The sequence below is a fragment of the Trematosphaeria pertusa genome (genome assembly GCF_010094035.1).
Source record: "Trematosphaeria pertusa strain CBS 122368 unplaced genomic scaffold BU26scaffold_15, whole genome shotgun sequence".
NCBI lineage: Eukaryota > Fungi > Ascomycota > Dothideomycetes > Pleosporales > Trematosphaeriaceae > Trematosphaeria > Trematosphaeria pertusa.
The window spans coordinates 84,134-105,096 of record NW_022987226.1 but is presented as its reverse complement, the minus strand read 5'-3'; the positions used below and the strand labels follow the sequence as shown (position 1 = coordinate 105,096).

The following is a 20,963-nucleotide window of genomic DNA, read 5'->3' as shown; positions in this document are numbered from 1 at the left end:
GTCATCAGAACGCGAAATGCCTCTTCGGCGCCGAAGAGAGATACGTACCTACATGTGCATCGCGCCGATACCGAAGTGGATCTGGAAGACTAATCTGGCGCCGAGGGACCCACTCGGACCGAATTTGCGAACACTGGTCGGATGAGACTCAGCAGATACATATGAAGCTGCGAGATTTTCCGTCGGAGGAGGCTCGGGCATTGTGTAGGGTTTCAGTGTTATGATGCATATGTTGGGTGGGAAGCGGTGAGACTCACACTCCGTCGCTGGCATCGCATAAGCATCTCTAGTCAACGGCAACATGGGCGTGTGTGAGCGCGCTCTATCACCAAGTCAGCCACCGCTCAGACAAAAGGCTCATCGTTTGCCTTAGCATGCCATTTGCATTTGCTACAGACTCTCTCAGCCCATTCATACCTTCCTCTGTCCACCCGTCCATACCCATTCTGTTCTCAGCGCCAAAGCTTGCTCCAACTCCGAGTCCCAATAAATGGACTTCAGATTAGACATGACCGAGAATGGAAAAGACAAGTTTTTGAATGCTTTGAATACCCTCCCTTGCGCAAGAATTGGAAGAACAAAGATAACCCTAGACTGCTTTCACACAGCTCTGCGCCGTTGTAAAGAAAGTGAGAGGATGCAAGAGGAGAGGAAAAACAAGCAGAGTAGAGTGAAAACGCAAGCCAGATAATGACCCCAGTTTCAGTCGTCATAATACAAGATGAGAGGGCCCGAGCAAGGACATGCTTTTGACCATTAATCAATTCAGACATATAAAGAAATAGAAACGGAAAAGGAAAAGCCCCTCGCCGAATCGTTCGCTCGAAACCGATTGGACTTGGCACCTTCTTCGCTGCTCCTTCACAAGGCTGGACCATAGTCGGGTCAAATCAATCAAGGCTCAGGCTTAATGCTGCCCGTAGTTGGTGCCCCATCCGCCGCGGTTGTAGCTTCCATAGCCTCCTCCAAATCCGCCGTAGTTTCCGTAGCCGCTTTGGTGGCTTCCAGCGCCCTGGTGACCCAGTCCACCAAGACCACCGTACTGGTTGCCCTGTCCACCCTGCAGCTGGTTCAGGTGACCTGGGTAGCCGCCAAAGCCTTGCTGGTGCGACTGCTGAGGAAGACCTTGTCCACTCTGGCCGGGCGCGTTGTTCGTTGCGGATCCAGGCCGACCGGGTTGAGCTCCGAGGGCAGAAGGGCTAGGTCCACCGCTCTTGGTGTCTCCAAAAGGCTTCAGAGAATCTTCATTGCCGCCCTGTTGACCTGCCTGCTGCTGGCCATAAGAGCTCTGGCCACCATATCCGCCCTGGGGTCGTCCAAACATGTCGGGAAGACCGCCAAAGCCACCAGATCCGGCCGTCGCATTGTGCTGATTCTGCGATGCTCCTGATACAGATCGGCCGTAATCTCCGAGTCCTCCACCTAGCCCGCTGTCACGACCATGCATGGAAGATGCCCCAAAGCCTCCCACATTGGCGGGAGACGAGGAGTGCTGGTCGAAAGAAGCCTGAGGAGACATTCCGTAGTGATGGGGCTGGCCGTACATCCCCTTTCCAAATCCGCCGTAGCCTCCCTGGCCATAGCCACCAAATTGGTTCATGTAGTTGTAGTAGGGCGTGTTATAGTACGGGTGGTTGTACGGGTAGTTGCCCGTGTGGCCGGGTTGAGCATGAGGCTGTTGCATATGCTGAGTCTGCTGAGAAGCAGGCCCGGTCGGGTGCTGTCCACCCAATGCGGGGTTCGGCGTGGTGTGCCCGCTGTTCTGAGCCTCGTTGTAACGGCTCTGCGCCTGTTGTTGTTTGTCAGATGATCGTCGTCTTGAGAAATCGATCTCTCTCTTCGCCGCTGTCTGCCGAGCATCTTCGTCGTGGGATCGCATGAACATAACCTCGTGCAGTCCCCCGACAGAAGACGTCGGAACAGGCTCCATGTGCGGAGCCCTCGACTCGCTCCGAGGAGAATGAAACCGCCAATGGGGAATAGGTCTTACCTGTTGCTGTTGCTGACTCTGGGGAAAGGTCGAGTCGGGACCGGCGCCGAAACCACTGCCGGTGCGCTGCTGCGCAGAGCCGGCTTCCTGCTGACTCGGGGCATTCTGCTGGCTGTAATTCTGGTAGTAGTTCTGATATGCAGAACGCTGCTGGTCCGAAGTAAGATACTGAGAGGAGAAAGCGTCAGGAGCTGACGAGAAAGCGCCAGTCTGGGGCTGTTGTTGCTGCTGCTGTTGCTGCTGGCTCTGTTGATTAGAGTAGTCATATTGGCTCGACTGCGGCACCTGCTGGCCGAACGGATCATATTGTTTCTGCGGGGGCGCCGCAGCTTCCGATTGCATACCGCCCTGGGCGTATCGTCCAAACTGGTTATATGCCTGGTTCCCTTGCGAGCCTTGATTCTGCATCTGTTGCGCCACGAGCGGATTGGAAGGGGATTGCTGCGAGAGGGGCTGTTGCTGCGGTGCGGGAGGCAGGCCAGGAGCCTGCTTCGGAGTCGGCAGGGATTCTTGCGATTGCGGCTCAGCGGGTGGAGCCTGGCGGGGGACAGGAGGTAACGAAGCTCTCGGCTGGGCAACCGGCGAATGCTGAGGAGGTTGGGTCCTTGTCTCTGCTTCTTCCCTGTCTTCGTCAACATCGAGACCGTCCGCATCTACATCTCCATTCAATCCCAAGCTGCCAAACTGGACCGCGGCCTGGTTCACTGCATGATTTCCAGGCATGACCACGGCCTCTTGTTGTTCCATAAGCCTCCGCTGGAAGCTAGCGCTACGATGTGCGCCCGAGGTCGCCTTGAGCGCGGTAGTCGCATAACCCCCAATCGCGGGGCGGCCGATGGGTGCTTGAGCGGACGCGCTCAACGGGGTCGCAACGCCGGCTATGCTTCCAATGTCCTTTGAGCTAGCAACAGTGCTAGCAGCGGTTTCCGTGGCCACTGGATGCGACTCATCTGGTAAATGCTCGACATTGTCCTTGGTGAGCTCGTCCTTCGAGGGCGTGAGGGTGACGTCGGGAGTAGTAGACTCCTCCTCCTCCTTATCTGGCATCAACTTGGACGTGTCCTCGTCTGCAATTGGGGGTTCTTCCACGACTTCGTCTGCACAGGGCGGTATCGGCAATTCCTCCGCTTCGACTGCTGACTCTTGCGCAACGTCGTGGGCTGGCGTCTCAGCGGGGGTAGAGGCGGGCTCCTCTAGGGGCGGCGCAGGCTTCACAACCGGCTTCGGAGGAGCAGGCGCCGGCTTGGACGCAAACATGCTGGCCCATGTCTTCTTTGTCGGAGCTGCAGCAGCAGCATGCTTCGGTCCCTCAGGCTCAGCAGCAGCCGGCTCGCTGGCTTTAGCCGGCCCATCTTCCTTTGCTTCGGCAGAGGCTGCAGGAATTTCCCACGCCGGCGACTCGACGGTCGGCACCGAGGGCGCTCCGCGAGTGCCGTTTGTCGCTCCTCCACGGCCACCGCGAAACCCCCCACGACCACGGTCTGCGCCGCGTCCACGGCCACGAGCACTGTCGCCGCCACGAGCGCCACGGCCTCCCCGCACAGTCGACGTGCCGTCCGTCGGCGCGCTCGCATCCTTCACCTTGGAGCGGGATCGGTCTTTTGCTTTCTTGACTTCGGCGAACTGGGAGACATTGCCTGGACCGAAAGTCAGCAGAGCTCAATGGCGACAGGCAAATGCAAGCAATAATGTCGGAAATGAGTCGTGTGTAGAGGCATGCAAGGGTGCTCACCCTCGGTGATCTTCTCGATGGTCGCCTGCAGGTCGCCATCAGATTCTTCAACGGTGAGGAGCAGATCGACGTCGGTCCAGTCCGGGAACAGCTCCTTCAGTGTGGTCAATTGCGACTGGTAGCGCCGCTTCAGCTCGCCTAGCTCGCCCTGGTCTGCGGATGTGTCGATGGCGGGCGCCGCCGTGTGGTCGCCGTTTGTCTGTTTGTTTGATCGCGGGCCTCGAGCGCCGTGTCCGCCTCTGCCGCCGCGCGCAGAGCTCCTGCCGCGCGCAGGCCGGGACTGTACTTCAGACATGTGGACTGTGGGATGTGGGTGTAGGCCTCTGCAGGACTGCGGTGTGGGCGGGGGGGTGTGGGAGTGGAGAAGAGGCAGGCAGGGAGGTGAAGCCGGGGTGCAGCTAAATGGGCAAGCAAACGCTTGGCGCTCGAATGCTCCGAGGGCGTGCAGGACGCAGGTGGTCGCGCTGGTCGAGGCTGGCTGGGGATGTTTTGTGGGTTCGCATGCGAAGGTGAGGTGGGCTGGAGAGGATGCAGACAAAGGGCAGTTTGCCGCCGTGCTGCTGCCCAGGTGCGTCGCGCGCAGGCCGGGGCGCTCAGCATCACGTGCCGTTTCCGCTGCGCTGCGGCCCATGAGACGTGTTTCGCTCCACCACCGCCCAACGCACGCCCGCGCGACCTCAGCCCGCCCACGCCAATCGACGGCGCTGCCCTCTCTCGAGCATGGCGATGCAGTCGACTGCAAGCCGGCGCACCTTCAGCGCCCTTGCCTCGAAGATCCACCCGCAGCTGCCTCTTTCCCCGCGCGAGTCCCAGCAGCTGCTCAACCTCCTCACGACCTCCTTCAGAGCGCACCTCGACCGCGAACACCCCGTTCCTCTGCCCGAAGACACTCGTCTCGACCGGAAGCCTGCAGCGCCGAAGCTGCGGACGAATGCCCCACCAATCCGCGTCGACTCATCCTACAGCTCGGCCGCGCACCACCTCGACTCTATCCTGAGGAACCCTCTGCTTGCTACGAGACCGCAGCGGAGGGGCTCTGAGCCAGCCGCCGTTGATGTGCTCAAGGATCCGTTGGGCTGGTTCCTCGACCAGATAGCGACGGGAGCCGCTAACATACCAAAAGCGGACATGTGCTTGGAGGTGCTGCAGAGGATGGAGAGCGGAGCTGAGCCGGGAAGCTTAGCCAAAGCGGAGGACGAGCGAAAGCCGGGCGCTGTGATCGCTGCATGGTTACGCTCGAGCGGCCTCGACACCTCCAAGGAGTTCCTTGATCCACCAGCACTGCCCAACGGGCCCCGCCGCAGACTCATTAACAGATTAGTGCCGCAGCTACTATCTGAGGGTGAACAAGCTCCTCTCTGGCATTGGTTCACCCGTTCTCCTGAGCAGCTGGCACAAAAGGCGGACTTGGACGCCCCTCGCATCCAAGCTTTCAGGACGCAAGTCTTGGTGCAGATGGTTTCCTCCTCGCAGACCTGCAGCCGAGACGAAGCTCTCGCCATTTTCCTGCGGGCTTTCGACATGATGCAGGCAGGAGAAGGCGGGTTGACGAAAAAGATTCTACAGCCGGCCGGTGCCTGCCTCGTCAACCACATTGTTGCACAGCCTCAGATGTGGAGTACGCCTGCACTCTACGAGTCGTTCTTGCGGTCCTCGCAGGACTGGCTCGGTGCGTGGAGCAGAGTTGTCCAATCGATGCTCTACTTGTACCATCCCACGAAACCTACCGCTCATCCAGGTTTTTCTCTCATTCAAAGTCCAGGGGCTTTGCTCTACGCCGCCTCTAGCACGAGCAGACGACAATTTTTGGTGCGGCTATGCTTGGGAGTCGCCCATGAACTTCTTGCGGAGGAGAAATTTGACCAAGCGCAAATTGCCATGGATTTCACTAGAGACCACTTTGCCGACATCGTTCTATCTAGGGTACCGATTGACGACCGCCAGGCTGCCACCCGTGCAAGGGCGCAAAAAGAAAAGGAGAATCTTGAAATGTTGGATCGTCTTTTGCCGACATGAATGGACGGACTGGATACTCCCGTATCCTTGCGAATCATATCGAATATCCCATCTGGCCAGTTTGACAGCCGATCTGAAGCGGACGAGGTGTTGACCGCAGTGCAAGATCGACAAAATAATCGGAGAGTCATTGGTCGAAACTTGCTTGATTCTGACGACGAAGGGGAATCACCAGGACAAACGCCTTGTCATGAGAGAGACGGTTCACGAGTAAACGAAGAGGGGAGCAAAACGGAAATGCTTTTGGCATTGAGCTAGCCATGAGAATCATCAAATTTCTATAGTGGTTCTTATATGCAAGCGCAGGCTATGCAGGAGGAAGCAAACAAGTAACGCCTAGAATAATCGTTGCCAAACACCGCGCATGTCCAATATCCAACTCATCATCTACTCAATAGCCGAAACGCCATTGCCGTGGAGCACGGGATTGATCCGCTCATCGAACTCGAATCGGAAGTCCTTGCCCAGCTCCTTCCTGATCGCTGTCTGAACAGCCTCCAGCACATTCTTGAAGACACCAAAGCTGGCTGGGTTCTCCTTGTCGTTACCCTCGCCCTGATAGACGCCAGTTTTAACCAGGCACGTATTCCATCCATACATATTACCTCCAATGATATCAGATTGGGGATTGTCGCCGATCATATAGATATTAGAAGGCAGGACCTCGTCGTTGTGGATCTGCTCCATCCAGCTAGCAATCACCTCGTCCGCATACTTGTATGTCGCCAGCTCAGGCTTTCCGTACACGACACGCTCAAGGTCCACGCCGGTCAAGGCCTTGTACATTGCCTCGAGGCCGATGCGGAAGGTGCCTTGTGACATGCGTGGGATGGGGTGCTCGGTCGGGCAGAGAAGATCGCCTTGCGAGAAGTAGATGGGAATGCGCTGGGAGACGGAGTCCTTGGCGACCGTACCCAGACGGCCGTTTTCGCTTCGCAGCAGATCCATGATGATCTGCATGTCCGTTGCATAGTCACGGCTATCAGAGAAGACCATGATGGCTTCGATGTTGACCTTGGAGAAATCGCGTGGTCTAGAAGTAGCGCGCTCTTCCTCAGTGAAGACGCGATAGGGAGCGATGCTGGGATCCCAGGCCACGATGTCATTCGGCACAATGATATCCTCGAAACCGTACTGCTCGGCTACTTCACGACACTTGTAGCCCTCGCCGCCAACGACAAGCACCGTCTTGTAGTACTCGGCCAACGCCCGCATCGGAGTGTGCGACTGGATGAATTGGTCTGTCGAAATAGGTGAGTGCAGGATCTTGGACAGCTGCTGCACGCGCGGCATTTCAGGTTTTCCGGATCCGTTCGTGAGGAAAATGTGCGGGATCTTGATCCCGAGTTCGTTGTCTCCATTAAGGATCTCTAGCACGCGTCGACCTTCGGGGATCAGACGGTCGCCGTGGACAAGCACACCATCGATATCGAAAACAAAAGCCATGTCCTTCGCAGCGCGCACCTTTTCGCCTGAGAGATCCTGGATCTGCGCTGCGATGATATCTCTCGAAGGCTGGACCGGCGGCATGCCCGGCCTCGTCGGCCTGCCATCCGGGTAATGCACGCTCGACAACCTACTCTGCCTCTTCGACCGTGGGATAGGCAGCGCGGCACCGAACGAGTTCCGGGAGGCCCTGCGCTCCTTCATAGATGGGGAGAGGCTCAAGGAGTGCATGTACGCTTGCGCATCTGAGATGGAGGATCTGGTGGCGGGAACCTCGATGGAGTTTGAATGCAGGCCATCGGCGGGGATGCTGATGGTGCCATGGCTGCCAACAGCGAGCTGGGCGCTGTTGCGGCTGGATATGCGTTGGAGGCGGTTGCTGTCGCGGGATTTGACTGGCGATAGAGGAGTTTGGACGCCAAAGTCCGAGTCGTCTAAAGCGGGCATTTTGAAAAGAAGGGCAGTGGGTGTTACCAGAGAATAAAAGCTCGCTGCGATCAAAAGGTCCGAGGGAAGTGGTCACTGAGACTTGTGTGAGGAGCGAGTTAGGTGGAATGGATAGATGGGAGTGAGTGTCTTTCAGGGTCCTAGAAGGATATATAACATTTCTACAACAGCAGGCAGACACCCAGCCCCCCTCCACGCCCATCATCCTCTGCAAACTCGTCTTCAGGTTCTTCCGACCGTGCTTTCAACGTCCCGTACCTCTCCGAGTACTCGCCCACTTGTGGAACCTCTAACCTGATAAGACTCCACCATGGCTCCCCACAGGCTACATCATCATGTGAAAACCCTTATTGCAGAACTCCAGGCACTAAGCCCTTTGTCGAGAACGAACTTTCAGGGAGAACCACGTGTAATACCACGGTATGACGAAAGGCGGATACGGTGCCGAACGCGATCCACAGCCAAACTCGCGACTCGCCACAGGGTCGTGGTGCACATGCAAGGGAAGCCCACAGCGATATCAATGCTTGAATCCACAGCATCCGCTCATACCGCAATAATGCAGACACAACGGTAAAGGATAGGCAGAACCGGCGTCTACCAGCCGCGCATCACCGCAGAGCCGCAAGTCTGTGTGACGTTAACAGTGGGCTTTCTCGGCGGGTCGGCAGACGCGACCGAGTTTCGGCCTCCACTTTTCTCGCACACCCGTTCCTGAGGATCCCGAGGCCGGCTTTGACGTCTCGTTGCCTGCCCAGGGAACACGGTGCAGGATTCTAGAACGGGGTTTATCTCCAGCGAATGAGAACGGGTCAGTGGTGGACACGATCCACCCTGTGATGTCATCCATCGCCAACACCGAGTTTCCGAAACTGTTGGGTGGAGGTTTTGTGGGAATGATGGAGAATTTTCGGCGTGTGGGGGATGTGGTACGAAGATACTTCGGAGCCATGCGGTGGCTGTATTTGCAATGAATGAGTGGGCTGCGAGACATGGCAAGATTTGGCGAGGGAAGGGAAGAATGAATGATATATGTGCTTGAGCGACCCACTGGATACTGCCTACACTCAATTCTTTACGATTCTCATCTCGGCTGCTTGAGTAGGAACTCGGGCCCCTGACTCAATTTCTATAGCATTCTATACTCTACCTGCAGCGCTGTTTTCCCAACGACCTGCCTCATTCCATCAAAATGGGCAGCTACACCCCCATCGCCAACCAGGAAACCTACACCCTCTCCAACGGCATCCGAATCCCCGCCATCGGCTTCGGCACCTTCGCCAACGAAGGCGCTAAAGGCGAAACCTACGCCGCCGTCACGCACGCTCTCGAAACCGGCTACCGGCATCTCGACTGCGCCTGGTTCTACCAAAACGAAGATGAAGTCGGCGATGCCGTGCACGACTTCCTCGCCGCAAACCTACAAGTCAAGCGAGAAGATGTCTTCATCTGCACCAAAGTCTGGAACCACCTCCACGAGCCGGACGAAGTGAAATGGAGTCTTCAGAACTCCCTCGAGAAGCTGCGGCTGGACTACGTCGACTTATTCCTCGTGCATTGGCCGATTGCAGCGGAGAGCGACGAGAAGCGCATGCCGAAGCTGGGTAAAGATGGGAAGTACGTTATCAGGAGGGAACTCACGGAGAATCCGGAGCCGACGTGGCGAGCCGTGGAGGAAGTCTATCGGGAGCGGAAAGCGAGAGCGATTGGCGTGTCGAACTGGACGATTCCGGGGTTGCAGCAGCTGATGAGCTTTGCAGAGGTGAAGCCGCACGTCAACCAGATCGAGTGCCATCCGTTCTTGCCCAATACGCCGCTCATCGACTTTTGCTTCCAGCACGATATCCTGCCGGAAGCGTATTCGCCGCTGGGCTCGCAGAACCAAGTGCCCAACACGGGGGAGAAGGTGCGCACAAACGCTACGCTGAACGAAGTGGCGGAGCGCAGTCGTCACACGCTAGCTCAAGTGCTCCTGGCATGGGGGCTCAGGAGGGGATACGTCGTCCTCCCGAAGAGTTCAACGCCCAGCAGGATCGAGAGTAATTGGATGATTCCGGAGCTGAGCGACGAGGACTTCCAGGTGGTGGAGAGCGTGGCCAGGGGACGGCATACGCGGTTTGTGAATATGAAGGACACGTTTGGGTACGATGTCTGGGCGGATGAAGACGATACTGGATTGGCCAGGTTGGCTGAGTGAGGAAGTCCGAGTCATGGGTGGTTCGGAATGAATGGTTCGGGGTTTCTTAGAGGCTAGTGATTGTGTGTTAGCGATCCCACCGAAGCGGCAGAGTCATGCGAGTGTCTGTGGATACGTAGCTCCAACACGGACGAGCTCGCCTTTGTTGCCCTTTCTGAGCATGCACGTTTCTGAGACGACAGGCTATGCTGTCGAGAACGAGAGGGAGAAGAGTCGCGGTGGACGGCTCGGCAGGCGGCAGGATCGCCGTCGGGCTCCTTCCGAGACAGGGCACGCTAAGTATTCATGTCATTTTAGCCCAGTCATCGACGGCTGCCGGATCGGGCAGGTTCGCGGCAGCCCTTCTCCCGGCCATGCGGGTCCGTCTCCCTCTCGCTCTCCCTTGACGCGCCTCTTGGACGGCGCGAAAACAGCTTCCCCTTGGACCGCGCCAGTCCCGCCGACACGCTCTTCTTCAGCTCATTCCGCAAACGCGGAGCGCTCGCGGTCTGCGGGTCACAGCAGCGATCGTGCCCGGAGGCTGGCAGGGCTGGCAGGGCTGGCAGGGTGAGACCTGGGCGGTTGCGGGTCAGCCAGCAGGAGGATCGATTTGGTCCGCGATACGAGACGAGATGCGATGAAAGAAGCAACACCATGGCCATTTCAGATGCCCGTCGTGGCTTTCTTCCCGGACATGTACAGGCGTCAGGGCGGCAACGACGCGGGATGCACAACACCAGCTCTCCACAGCGCACGGCAAGCCGCAGAGGCAACGAGACGTCGTCCGTCGTTGTCCCGTTGTGCCACAGGATTGGCCGGCGACGTGCGAGATCATCAGCGTCTCGCCACGCATCGCCCGCTCTCTCTCGCCAATCTGCTTCGACCTGGTCCAGCCGAACCACAACTCCGGCCTCGTCAACCTGCGACTTCTCCGCCGTTGACGTCGTAGCATTCGCGTCGCACAAGGCGCTCTCATGCGACACTCACAACCTTGGCCCGAATGCATCAGAGTTGCGCGTGCATGCACCACGAAAACCACCACAGACTTGTGCTTTGTGTCGTCTATTCAGCTGTTGCTTCCCCCTGCCGCTACCCGCCAGGCACCGCTCCCCAGCATCCACTGCCTTTGGGTGGCGCATTGACACGAAGCCATCCAAGCCACCTGCCTGCCGGCCAACACGACCTGAAAATCTCCGCCGGCGACTTCAAGTGTTCCGCCATTCGCCTAGTGCTGCTGCTGCCAATTCGCTCAATGGCTTTCTATGTGAACCTTGATTGCTTGCATATCTGCCACAGGCTGATTAGTAGGGATGATCCCGAACCAGGATAGGCGTTTGCCAGGTCGTCATTCCCTTGGATCAGCCCCGGCTCCCGCACAAGATAGCACGGATAGTCCCCAGGGTTTGGTATATTTGCCGTCCCGTAGGGTAGCTCCCGGCGCTGGAACATTCATATCCACCACTGTCTCTCCCTCACTCCTGTATCTCGCTCGATCAATCTTAGCCTTCTTCTACTCTCGCCTCTAGAAGAACCGTAGAAGCCGCCGTTCTCGTCATTCACACTTGTCATTCACACTTGCTCGTCATACGACATCATGTTACGGCTTCTGACTCCCCATCCTCATAGAGACTCACTCTCTTCGATCCGCGCTATTGACGTGTGAGTTCTCGTCTTCTACATTCTATCCTTCATTTGTTTCTCGAAAGAAGCATCAACATCACCTGGAAGCAGAGCAGCAAGCACTAGGTAGTCTAGTTGGTCCTCTGTTGTCTCCCAGTCCAGCCAACTAGCACCAACGTTATGGCCCGTCTCGTAATTTATCAGGCAGTACGATAAATGGTCGTCTAACTCCATGTACAGGTCTGAAGCTTCACGATCGCTCGCCGCAAGCCAGGTAGAGAACCGGACTTCGGTTGCATCAGTTGTTCCGTCTCATGATCGGGACCGCGCCCGCCATTCTATCCGAGCCTCATCCTTGACGACGCAATCCTCAGTATCGGCTTATGAATGTTATGATGTCCCGCATCTTATCAAGACTCCGTGGGAACTGGAGCGCCGCAAGAGAAACTCAGCATGGAGGCGAACGAAGACCGAGAATCCCTTTCCGGCGCGCATGTTCAAAAATCTCCCGAGAGAGGTATATGATTGCATTGTGGAACAAGTGCAGAAACTGCACCTCGGACAGGATCAGCCTTGTCCACCGTGCTATCTGAAAGACCTTTACAACTTGTCCTTGACGAGCCGAGCATGGGACAAAGCAGTCACTGTTCCGATGTACGTTATCTCTTCTCCTTTCTTTGCATCCTCAACGCGTTTGCCGCCCCCCATCAAAACAACGTCGTGTTTCAGATGGTCGTGCAAAAGGATCATCGGAGAAGCTAGGGTCAATATATTGACGTTCCTTCGTAAGCCCAGTCTGCGGGCCGCTCCTTAGGCTAATGCGCGGCGAATCCTTCACTTGTTGGTTTGATCAACGTTGACTGACTGCGGTTGGCTTAGGTATCGGAAAGTCTGGCTGCTGGGAAATGAAGAACATTCTAGGATGCCGAAGCTCAAGATACCTGGAACTAGCAGACTGAAGCTCCTTCGAAGAACGCTCCGCGAGCGCAACGCCCTGGCCCGATATGTTCGAGAATTGCATATGCCCGAGTTCCAAGCTTTGTATCGCAGTGCAACTATCGAACGAGAAGAGATCGTAAATCTAGTGGCCTCGCTTGTTATGGCTTGCCCGAATTTGGAGCGACTGGTTGGCTTTCACATTCCGTACACGCATTCCTTCGACCGATTATCACATGCGCTCTCCACGAGGCCAAAATTGGAGGAAAGGGTTTGGTTGTTGACCAACACGGATGTAGAACTCGATGAAGATGAGGAAGACGATCCTACGGACGGATATTATCACGCCGCATGCGACCCAATGGAGCGTTTTCTCGAGCTCAACTCTAACCATCCCAGACTTACAACGGTTATTCTGCATCAGGAGCAAAGCCAGCCAGCAAACGAATTGACTTTCCGTGCAATAATTGGCACTTTACGACAATTCCCTGCCCTTCGTCAACTTTCGATATCCGGTTTTTCGGCCACGTCCTTCACAAACCTCGCACTAAACTCGCTACCACCAAATCTCCACTCTCTTCGTTTGCAGAATCTTCCCGGAGTCGTCGACAAAGGACTCCAAAAGTTCGCCAATTCCAGTCTGGCGATGTCGTTGGAGAGCATTACGCTTGTTGACCTCGAACTTTCGCAGTTGACGACGATATCGAATCTTCTATCCCCACATTTGACCCAACTTAAACGCCTCTCTCTATCCCAACACAAAGCTCCAAGGCTTCCATCCGGAATCTCTTTTCCAGACTTCGACTCCCCTTCAGTAGAATACATCCACTGGGAGCTCCGTTCTCAAGCTGGTCCGTCCCCTGCGCTGATCTCGACCTTCGCGCCAGGGGACTCGCCTCCCTTTCCCTTCATCAACCACGAGCCCATTTCCTGCCTCGCGACAGCAATCTTAGCTTCTAGCATCAAAAAAGGACTTTTCCCATCTCTTCGCAAGATTCGCGCTCCACACGACCCCCAAGGAGTACTCCAAGCGCTCTGCAAACCTCTGGCAACGGCATTCCTTCCCTCAGACTCCGCCTTCTTCACCTCACCCCCGCGCTACTCCTCGCCGTCCATCCCTTCCATTTCTATCGAGCTCGATCGTTTCTCTTTGAACACTTCGTCGGACGTGTCAAGGCCGACAACCTCGAGCGCACGCGCGGATTCTGCAATGAGTTCGCCCATAACGGCAGAGTTCCCCTGCCATATTGACGCAAGCAAGCATCACCTACGCCTGCCCCAAGAGGCAGCATTTACGCCATCCCGCTCTCGGCTTGCAGCTCAGTCACGCCTACTTGCGGCTCGCAAACAGCCCTTTGTGAGCTTCAAGGTCACAGATCCGAACGGGGTTGTGCGCATCAACAAGACGATCACTGGATTCCTTGGGGACTTGAGGAGTAATATTACGTACGACTTGCGGCCTGATCGGAATCGGATTTCGAGCGGAGGCTACAATGATGGTGATGACGAGGAGGTGAATGAGTGGATCACGGGCATTGGGGATATCGCGGGAGAGTGGGAAGTTGTTGAGAAAGGTGGTCTAGGTAATTGCCGCCATGCTATGAATGGAAGAGTGGGGAGGAAGGCCGTAAGCGTCGAGGACATGTTCTGAGCGCGTTCCATTTTATCTTCAGAGGCGGAGATATTGAGCAATAGGGCTTCCTTTTCTTTAATAGCACTATTCTGGTAATGGTCTTTTTCGTTAGCAGGATACCCCGGAACTCCCTTAGTATTGTTCTTCCAATACATTTTCTACCTTCATCGGCGCGCTATGATTGTAAATTATTGAGCAGACTACTCTGCTCGATACCAATTTGAAAGTGCATTGCCTTCAAATTAAAATTTCCTACGATTGATTTTGTACCCAGGTGGGAGACAGAAGATGAAACAGACTAACCCCTTCCGAGCTAGCCATGACCACGCGTCTTCGCGCTGTTTATCAAAACTCAGGGTTCCTTCTTTTTGCCTCTTTCGAGTGCTTCTACCACAGCCTGGTGCCTATGCGGACGCGTCACCATGAGCAATTTTGTTCCCACCTCCCAGTCGAACTCATCAATCACATCCTGAGCTTCGTCGGTTCAAAGGCGACGTTAGCAAACGCCGCCCTCTGCTCTAAGCAATGGCATGACATCGCAATTGCGCACCTCTGCCGGTGCGTAAGTATACCAAAGGCCAGAGAGGACTCGGACATGGACTTCCTCGGCCAAAGTCTAGTGCGAATGCTCCTACTGCTTCGCAAGCCCCTACTCGCAAAGCTCGTGCGCCACTTCCACATCCGTCCGGGTCTCTTGGAGTTAACGGCATGTGATCTCCATGCCCGGCTCGAAAAGACGCTGCGCGAGATGTCGGAATTGACGGGCAATGTAGGATATGAGATTAAGGAGGGTATAGCGGGGCTGAGTCGGAATGAGCTGGAGCATGCGGGATGGCGGGTGGAAGCTACGGTCGAGGATTCTTTGACTGCCGTGCTTTTGCCGCGGCTGCTGAATCTGGAGAAGCTGGACATCGAGACAGGTGCTACTCCGCCGTCGGAGTTTTGGGTGGGGCGCGTCGTGCGCCGGGCTGGGTTGAGAGAGGCGGCGTTTGGAGATGCAGGTGTGCTTGCGAAGTTGCGGTCCTTTCTCTGGGCTCACGAACATGGCCAAACCGGCGGTACGTTGACCGAAGTCGGGTTCGTCCTGCCCGGGCTGCAAAATATGTTCTTCCATCGGATAGGCACTGAAGCGGGCGACGGGTCCGACGAGCGGCTCGCTCGTGTGCAACCTAGGAGTTCTGCTTGCACGCACCTCGAACTGAAGGACTGTCGTTTTCATGATGCGGCTCTTCTACGCATGGTGGCCATTCCAAGAGCGCTGAAACCCTTCATTTATGAGCTGGGATGCGGATCGATCGCGAAATGTCGAATCAGCTTCTTGGCTATACGCAACGCGCTGGACATGCACAAGGAAACATTGGAGAACATCTGGATAACGTATCCGCACAGTGGCATTAAGTTCTACAGGGATGCGGATCCTTCTTCTGGTATGAAAAGCTTGTCGCATTTCCCGGGGTTGAAGAGACTACGCATTGCACCGGACTTCATCTTCGGATACGAACTCACTGCAACACATGCCAAAGAGGTAAAGGCTGCTAGCCGATTTCTTGCCCCCGTCTCTGGAGGAGCTGCATATCGACCACGCAGATGAACCAGAGCACATCCCCGAACTACTCTACGACGCAATAGAGTACCTTCTCCACGAGGTCACGCCACCTCCTTGCCTCCACACTATCACCATCGAAACAGCAATGTGGCGTTTCCACAAGGATAGAGAGCAGCTCGACGCGTTGCAAACACTAGCGCGAGTTGAGGACATCGACATGTGCTTCCTGAATAATTAGGGCGATGTTAGGGGTAGGCGTGAGGACTTCGAGGAAAGGAAGGAGAGGGGCTGGGGCATGGACGGTGAGTTCGAGTGGGCGCCGTGCTCCAGTGCGACTAATGCTGCGCCACCCTATAATGAGGTGGTGTATGAGGAGGGGACATGGACAGAGAAGAAGACTGGGTGGTGCTGTGATGAGGTAGATGACCCCATTTGGTTGCATACAAGTGTGCTAACGCGCGCAGTGGACGACGCTTTTGAATGTATATGGGAAGAGGAAGGATAGGGAAGAAGGAGAGCACGAGGGCGAGGAAATGGACGATGTCGAGGATGAGGATGGGTATGACACAGAAGAGAGAGGAGAGACCGGGTCACCGAATACCGAGAGAAGTGTCTAGCAGAGTTGTTGACACTGGACCAGTGGGATATACCAAATGAGGAACAAACCATGCACCAGTGACAGACCTCGTAGACACAGCATAGTGGCTTAGAAGAATTGGGCATATGTGAGCAGCGCTGTGTAGTAATTGGGCGCTTTACAAATTGGTTTCGTAGCATCATCCCTACACACACGCCCCTGCTACACTCGCCGTACTATTCTTCATAAACCCATTCAAGAACCCCCCGCCTGCACACAACACCGCCTTAACAAAAGCTCCGGCCACAACATCCGCGCCCGCTGGACTCGTATGCGTGTGATCGTTAGGGTACATAACATCGACCTTGGCCTTGCCCAGCGACTTGAAGATATTCGCCGTATACGTGCCATGATCCACAAACATAGCACTCGGCCCGATCTTCGTCGCCGCATCTTTCGAATACGTCGTAAACCTGCTCGGGCTGTAGGTAAACGTGCCGCCCTCCCAGGGGTTATTCGGGGTCGGGCTGCTAATGATGACCTTTGCACCTTTCGCCACCATGGCGCGGCCCGCATTCACCAGATACGCGGGGTACGTCAGCACGGTGACGGTCTGGCCGTTGTAGTTACTTGTGCATGTCTCGTTTCCGGCACCGGGACAGTCCGTGCGCCCGTTGTCGGTAGACAAGCTGCCGCCGTCGTTGTGTCCGAATTCAATGACGACGATATCGTTGGGCTGGACTAGTTTGACGATTTCGTCGAAGCGGCCTTCTACGGTGAAGGAGCGCGCGCTGCGGCCGCCGATGGCTTTGTTGACCACTGGGAGGCTGAGCGAGTACGGGAGATAGACGCCCCAGCCTAGGTGCGTGTTAGTTGCTTGAAGGGAGTCATGTATAGGAAGGGGTGAGAAGGTCGGACCTTGGATGTTGGATGTTGCTTTCGCCATGGTGGAGTCGCCTGCTAGATAGACTGTCTGGGCGCGAGAGACGAGGGAACTGGGCGCACTAATTCCTGTTGCCACGAGGCCCAGCACGCCCAGGAGTGTCGATATCGGCAGCATTTTGCTTGTTGTCCAAGACGTTTCCAAGCTCGAATCCTATAGAATCAAGAAGAGCGAGCGTAAGAAAGTACACAAAACCTGCGTCCCTACCACCGCCTATAGAGAAGAGCCTCGGACCGAAAGGAAAAACTCACACCCTTCATCATGTTAGACGATTAGGTACTAGGAGTTCTTCCGTCGACGAAATGTGGCCTAAGGGCATCAAGAAACCAGCGAGAAGCTCCGTTTATATTGCCGTTTCGCGGGGGAATGGCGGGCTTGTGTCTACATCCAAACAGGTCAATATATTCGGGACAAGCTACTCGGAGGATCTTGAACCGATGGTTGCAACATCGCGAGGTCGTCTTCATCGCTGCCTTTCTCACTTCGAAAGGCTTCCGGGCTGAAGAGAAATCATGACGAAGGATCAGGCGGGCATTGGAAGGTGAATTGAACGACGGAAGCGTCGAAGAGTGGGGAGAGGGGATTCTGTACGCGAAGCCGTCTGACTCGCGTGCTGCCGAGACGGGAAAGTGGGGTGAATGCACCACCAATCAGGATTGAGCAGGAGCAAAGCTGACCATCAGTACTCCGGTCCTCCTCTGTTCAGCAATCTACGCGTTCTTGCATGATCCTTCGCGCGGCTTTCTATCGTGTCGGGAGGTTCTAACATTAGACCTAATACCGGTCCGCTGTGACAGTGCGCGGAACGAAGCCCCAAAGCCAAGGTTTCACCGTTTACCACCTCATTGGATCGGAGCAGCGAGCTACTCTGTCGGTGCATGTAGCTCGTTGAGCTATGGGTTCAAGGGGGGATAGGCATGTTACAGAGGATTCCAACAAATCCCACGTTCTATAATCCGTTTGATAGGTGTACGTCCTGTCGGGATCCAAAGGTAGGCGGCCACCCACTATACCTGGCTAGTGTCTAGGTAAGGTCAGAAAGATAGATTGAGAGTGACTAAAAACACGTACGCCAACTCCAACTCCAGATGTCAATATCGGACGGCAATTTGAACATAGACAGGTTAGATGCGAGACTGTAGGTCAGGATGCTAAATGTATCATATCAGATAAACGCTATGCAAATCCTAGTGTATCATGCCGCCGTATGCTATGCAAAACAAAGCGATCAAGACTAAGGTTAGAACCGAACATACCGATCAAGAGCCTCCCCACTCCGCATCAGATAGTTGACGCCAATTTGCCGCTCCGCCATATTGACCGAAACGAAAACGTCCTGCACCCTCCTCTTCTCCGGTACATCTGCGCTGTGCTTGCACCGCGGGGTCAGGGGCAGCCAATTCTCCGACCCTAGATCCATCACCTGGTCGATGCCTTCCTCAAGCTTTACGCATTGTAGTGCTACCATGCCTGCGCCGAATGAGTCCCATACTCCTTCCCGCCGTCTACAGTTTAGAAGAAGAGCTATTGCGCGCCTTCGGAGGACGGGGTCTCGACAACGGCAGGCGGTGACGAAGAGAGGGACGATGGGTGATAGCTCGAAGGAGGGCGAGAACGAAGAGGGCATTCGGTTTGCCACAGGAGTGGTAGTGTATTCGCATTCGGTTTGCGGCCTTTTGGGTGGCGGGGTGGGTTCTGAAAGGAACACTAGGGTCGAGGTACCTGGAGGTGGGGAAGGGGTGGAGGTTGCTGGGTTGGGGGCGATTACGCGGTGCCGTGGAGGTTGCGCTTTCGGGGTGCCTGGTGCAGAGCGCGATGGTGACGTTGAAGATCGTGACGAGGACTGAGAGGTAGGTTTCGTGAGCGCCGGCAGTGTTTCAGCAAGGTCAATCGTGGTTTTGAACGAATCGACCAATGGATCCCAGGACATTTCTGTTCTATGCCCGGCACCTGCGGCTATGATGGTGCGTGCCATGATAGAGTACATCTTCAAAAGGGTGTTCCCGGCGTAGATCCTTGGATCGCCTTGCTCCTGCGGTGGTATATTCTTCTGATACGCGTCGAATGTGCTTTCCCATGCCTCGAAAGCGCTCATCAGCTGCGTGTAGACGCGGAGCCACGTAGGGTGCTCTGGCGCCTGGGGGTTGATGTTAGCCACTCCAGATATCCACATCATGCACCGCCATAGTCCGACCAGGTCGTTGCGAGCCGCGGAGTTCTTTGTGTAGGTTTCGGGAACGCTGGGGCACTCTGGGGGATTGTCGAGCCCGTAGTCATATGGTGACGCGTTATCGGAGAAGGTCATCGCTTGCAGATCGAAGCGATACAGGACATTAGCGATGGACTCTTGTGCTGCTGTTTGCGCCGCGATAACTGTGTCCCGCTTGTGTTGATTCAGGATGCGCAGTCCGTTTCGTAGGTGCATGTTCGCAGCCCTGTAGTTCCCTGCGAGATTCTCGTAGCAAGTGAAGATGATGCAGGCTATAAGGACTTTCTCGACGTCCACTTTTCCCTCCTGGTGGGCGGTCAGGAGATCGTTGGAATGCTTGACAGCCTGCATGTACTGCACGAAGGCAAAGTCGTTTGTCTTAGCGCTGAATATCGGGGTGACGCTCTCGAATCGTTCGTGCATGGTGCTTAGGGCGAGAATGCCATGTTTGATAGCTGGCTCGACGTGGCACAACTGCATGATTTTCTGACTCCAGAGGTCCGAGTCGAAGAACTCGGTCCACTTTGGAAGCGTGTGCGACTGGAAGAAGAAGAAGGAGCGATTTTCCATGGAGTCTGGCGACAGGCTTCGCGAAGGGTTCCGAGGGATGCTCGCTGATGACGGCCTCTGAGGTACCACCAGGAAGGACGGATTCCGATACGAGGCAGCAGCGGCGGGGGACTGGTCTCTGGCTTGCTGGACATGCTTGTAGCCGTCACACTTACGACCGGTAGAGACGCATCGGAAGCAGCGCGGCTTTGCTTCATCGCATTTGACGCGCCGGGCCCTGGCACGGAATTGTTATCTCCCTGCATGCTTCGGACGGCGGAGAGTATGGCCACCTACCTGCACGTCTCGCATCCCGTCTTGACGCGCAGCTTGTACTGGCGTTCAAGCTGGCGTAGCTTGTGCTCGTCCATGGCGTTGGCTGCCATTATGGTCTCGATCGGTGGGATGCATGATGAGGCTCATTCGACGCTTTATAATGCGGTGGACGGCCTCGAAGTGGCGGAGCGAGTGTTCTGACCTCTAACGGCCCAGGGGTGCGCACCGGGGGCGCGGGTAAGGTTGGGTTGACGGCGGTGCCCAGGTGGCTCCTGCGCGAAATCGGCCCACCCCCAACCTCAAATCTGCCTTGCGCACTCACAAGCCGATGCCATTCTGGGGACCCGGGGCCCAATACCGCCGCACTCTCTGGCCGGACTCGCCTCTGCTAGCAGCGATGAGATAATCCACGCTCTGGCAAAATGCTTCGCGCCCCGATAATCATGGCCCCCCCTGAAGCAACCCCGAAAGCTTGTCCTGCTCCCTCTTGGCGTTTCGGGGAGCTGGCCACTACGTCCGCATCCACCAGTCCCGACTCGCGCTTGGTGGGCTATGGAGGTCTCGGTATGGCTGCCCCCGCGAGTTGCTCATTGGCCGTCGACGTTGGTGTGGCCAGCTGCGGATGAAGGTGGGTCTTAGGGAGAAATGTCGCGGCAGCGCGCGGCTCTTCCGACAGCGCTAGGGACGCATCCCAGAGAAGTGCGCTCGTTGGTCGTGGAGGTGGGTGTTGATGGTGTCTGCGGCAGCAGCGTTAGAAGGTCTGCTCAAGTTCGCAGAGGACATACCTGGCCGTCCCTCGACGCGTGCATGGCACAAGAGCATTTGGCGTCTAGTCTACTCGACTGTAGCCTGGCAGGAGCGGACCTG

The 20,963-nt window shown here is 56.0% G+C and overlaps 8 protein-coding genes across 8 annotated transcripts; 4 read left to right on the top strand and 4 right to left on the bottom strand.

Moving 5' to 3' along the window:
• Positions 1 to 605: 605 nt before the first annotated feature.
• BU26DRAFT_92169 (uncharacterized protein) lies at positions 606 to 4,517 on the bottom strand. Its single transcript, XM_033836498.1, has 3 exons — positions 3,723 to 4,517; positions 1,991 to 3,627; positions 606 to 1,789 (listed from the first exon to the last, which is right to left on the bottom strand). Exons 1-3 carry the CDS (start codon positions 4,351 to 4,353, stop codon positions 908 to 910), a joined length of 3,150 nt encoding a protein of 1,049 aa, XP_033679035.1. The 5' UTR covers positions 4,354 to 4,517; the 3' UTR covers positions 606 to 907.
• BU26DRAFT_92042 (uncharacterized protein) lies at positions 4,284 to 5,932 on the top strand. The gene has a single exon (XM_033836495.1). The coding sequence runs from the start codon at positions 4,443 to 4,445 to the stop codon at positions 5,736 to 5,738; it is 1,296 nt and encodes a 431-aa protein (XP_033679034.1). The 5' UTR covers positions 4,284 to 4,442; the 3' UTR covers positions 5,739 to 5,932.
• Positions 5,933 to 7,786, bottom strand: BU26DRAFT_92043 (HAD-superfamily hydrolase). The gene has a single exon (XM_033836496.1). It carries the CDS (start codon positions 7,629 to 7,631, stop codon positions 6,126 to 6,128), a length of 1,506 nt encoding a protein of 501 aa, XP_033679033.1. The 5' UTR covers positions 7,632 to 7,786; the 3' UTR covers positions 5,933 to 6,125.
• Positions 7,787 to 8,724: 938 nt separating this feature from the next.
• On the top strand, positions 8,725 to 9,921 carry BU26DRAFT_92046 (Aldo/keto reductase). The gene has a single exon (XM_033836497.1). It carries the CDS (start codon positions 8,824 to 8,826, stop codon positions 9,826 to 9,828), a length of 1,005 nt encoding a protein of 334 aa, XP_033679032.1. The 5' UTR covers positions 8,725 to 8,823; the 3' UTR covers positions 9,829 to 9,921.
• Positions 9,922 to 11,920: 1,999 nt separating this feature from the next.
• On the top strand, positions 11,921 to 14,014 carry BU26DRAFT_435921 (uncharacterized protein; the record flags this gene model as incomplete). The annotated part of the gene is made up of 2 exons (XM_033824153.1): positions 11,921 to 12,081; positions 12,307 to 14,014. The coding sequence occupies 2 exons, from the start codon at positions 11,921 to 11,923 to the stop codon at positions 14,012 to 14,014; spliced, it is 1,869 nt and encodes a 622-aa protein (XP_033679031.1).
• Positions 14,015 to 14,591: 577 nt separating this feature from the next.
• BU26DRAFT_608518 (uncharacterized protein) lies at positions 14,592 to 16,310 on the top strand (the record flags this gene model as incomplete). The annotated part of the gene is made up of 3 exons (XM_033835849.1): positions 14,592 to 15,521; positions 15,781 to 15,960; positions 16,007 to 16,310. The coding sequence occupies 3 exons, from the start codon at positions 14,592 to 14,594 to the stop codon at positions 16,157 to 16,159; spliced, it is 1,263 nt and encodes a 420-aa protein (XP_033679030.1). The 3' UTR covers positions 16,160 to 16,310.
• On the bottom strand, positions 16,155 to 17,632 carry BU26DRAFT_92012 (carbohydrate esterase family 12 protein). The gene is made up of 2 exons (XM_033836494.1): positions 17,038 to 17,632; positions 16,155 to 16,977 (listed from the first exon to the last, which is right to left on the bottom strand). The coding sequence occupies exons 1-2, from the start codon at positions 17,177 to 17,179 to the stop codon at positions 16,325 to 16,327; spliced, it is 795 nt and encodes a 264-aa protein (XP_033679029.1). The 5' UTR covers positions 17,180 to 17,632; the 3' UTR covers positions 16,155 to 16,324.
• On the bottom strand, positions 17,625 to 20,291 carry BU26DRAFT_91933 (uncharacterized protein). The gene is made up of 3 exons (XM_033836493.1): positions 18,319 to 20,291; positions 18,134 to 18,213; positions 17,625 to 18,086 (listed from the first exon to the last, which is right to left on the bottom strand). Exons 1-3 carry the CDS (start codon positions 19,839 to 19,841, stop codon positions 18,070 to 18,072), a joined length of 1,620 nt encoding a protein of 539 aa, XP_033679028.1. The 5' UTR covers positions 19,842 to 20,291; the 3' UTR covers positions 17,625 to 18,069.
• Positions 20,292 to 20,963: the final 672 nt, after the last annotated feature.

Bases quoted from the DNA above. Each gene is read 5' to 3' on its own strand.
- BU26DRAFT_92169 (XM_033836498.1), bottom strand. From the start codon at position 4,353: ATGGGCCGCAGCGCAGCGGAAACGGCACGTGATGCTGAGCGCCCCGGC. The intron at 3,628-3,722 runs GTGAGCACCCTT...CTTTCGGTCCAG, and splicing joins CATCGAGAAGATCACCGAGG to GCAATGTCTCCCAGTTCGCC. The intron at 1,790-1,990 runs GTAAGACCTATT...AAACAACAACAG, and splicing joins AGAGTCAGCAACAGCAACAG to GCGCAGAGCCGTTACAACGA.
- BU26DRAFT_91933 (XM_033836493.1), bottom strand. From the start codon at position 19,841: ATGGAAAATCGCTCCTTCTTCTTCTTCCAGTCGCACACGCTTCCAAAG. The intron at 18,214-18,318 runs GTATGTTCGGTT...TGATACATTTAG, and splicing joins AGTGGGGAGGCTCTTGATCG to CATCCTGACCTACAGTCTCG.
- BU26DRAFT_92012 (XM_033836494.1), bottom strand. From the start codon at position 17,179: ATGCTGCCGATATCGACACTCCTGGGCGTGCTGGGCCTCGTGGCAACA. The intron at 16,978-17,037 runs GTCCGACCTTCT...ACACGCACCTAG, and splicing joins AGCAACATCCAACATCCAAG to GCTGGGGCGTCTATCTCCCG.
- BU26DRAFT_92042 (XM_033836495.1), top strand. From the start codon at position 4,443: ATGGCGATGCAGTCGACTGCAAGCCGGCGCACCTTCAGCGCCCTTGCC.
- BU26DRAFT_92046 (XM_033836497.1), top strand. From the start codon at position 8,824: ATGGGCAGCTACACCCCCATCGCCAACCAGGAAACCTACACCCTCTCC.
- BU26DRAFT_92043 (XM_033836496.1), bottom strand. From the start codon at position 7,631: ATGCCCGCTTTAGACGACTCGGACTTTGGCGTCCAAACTCCTCTATCG.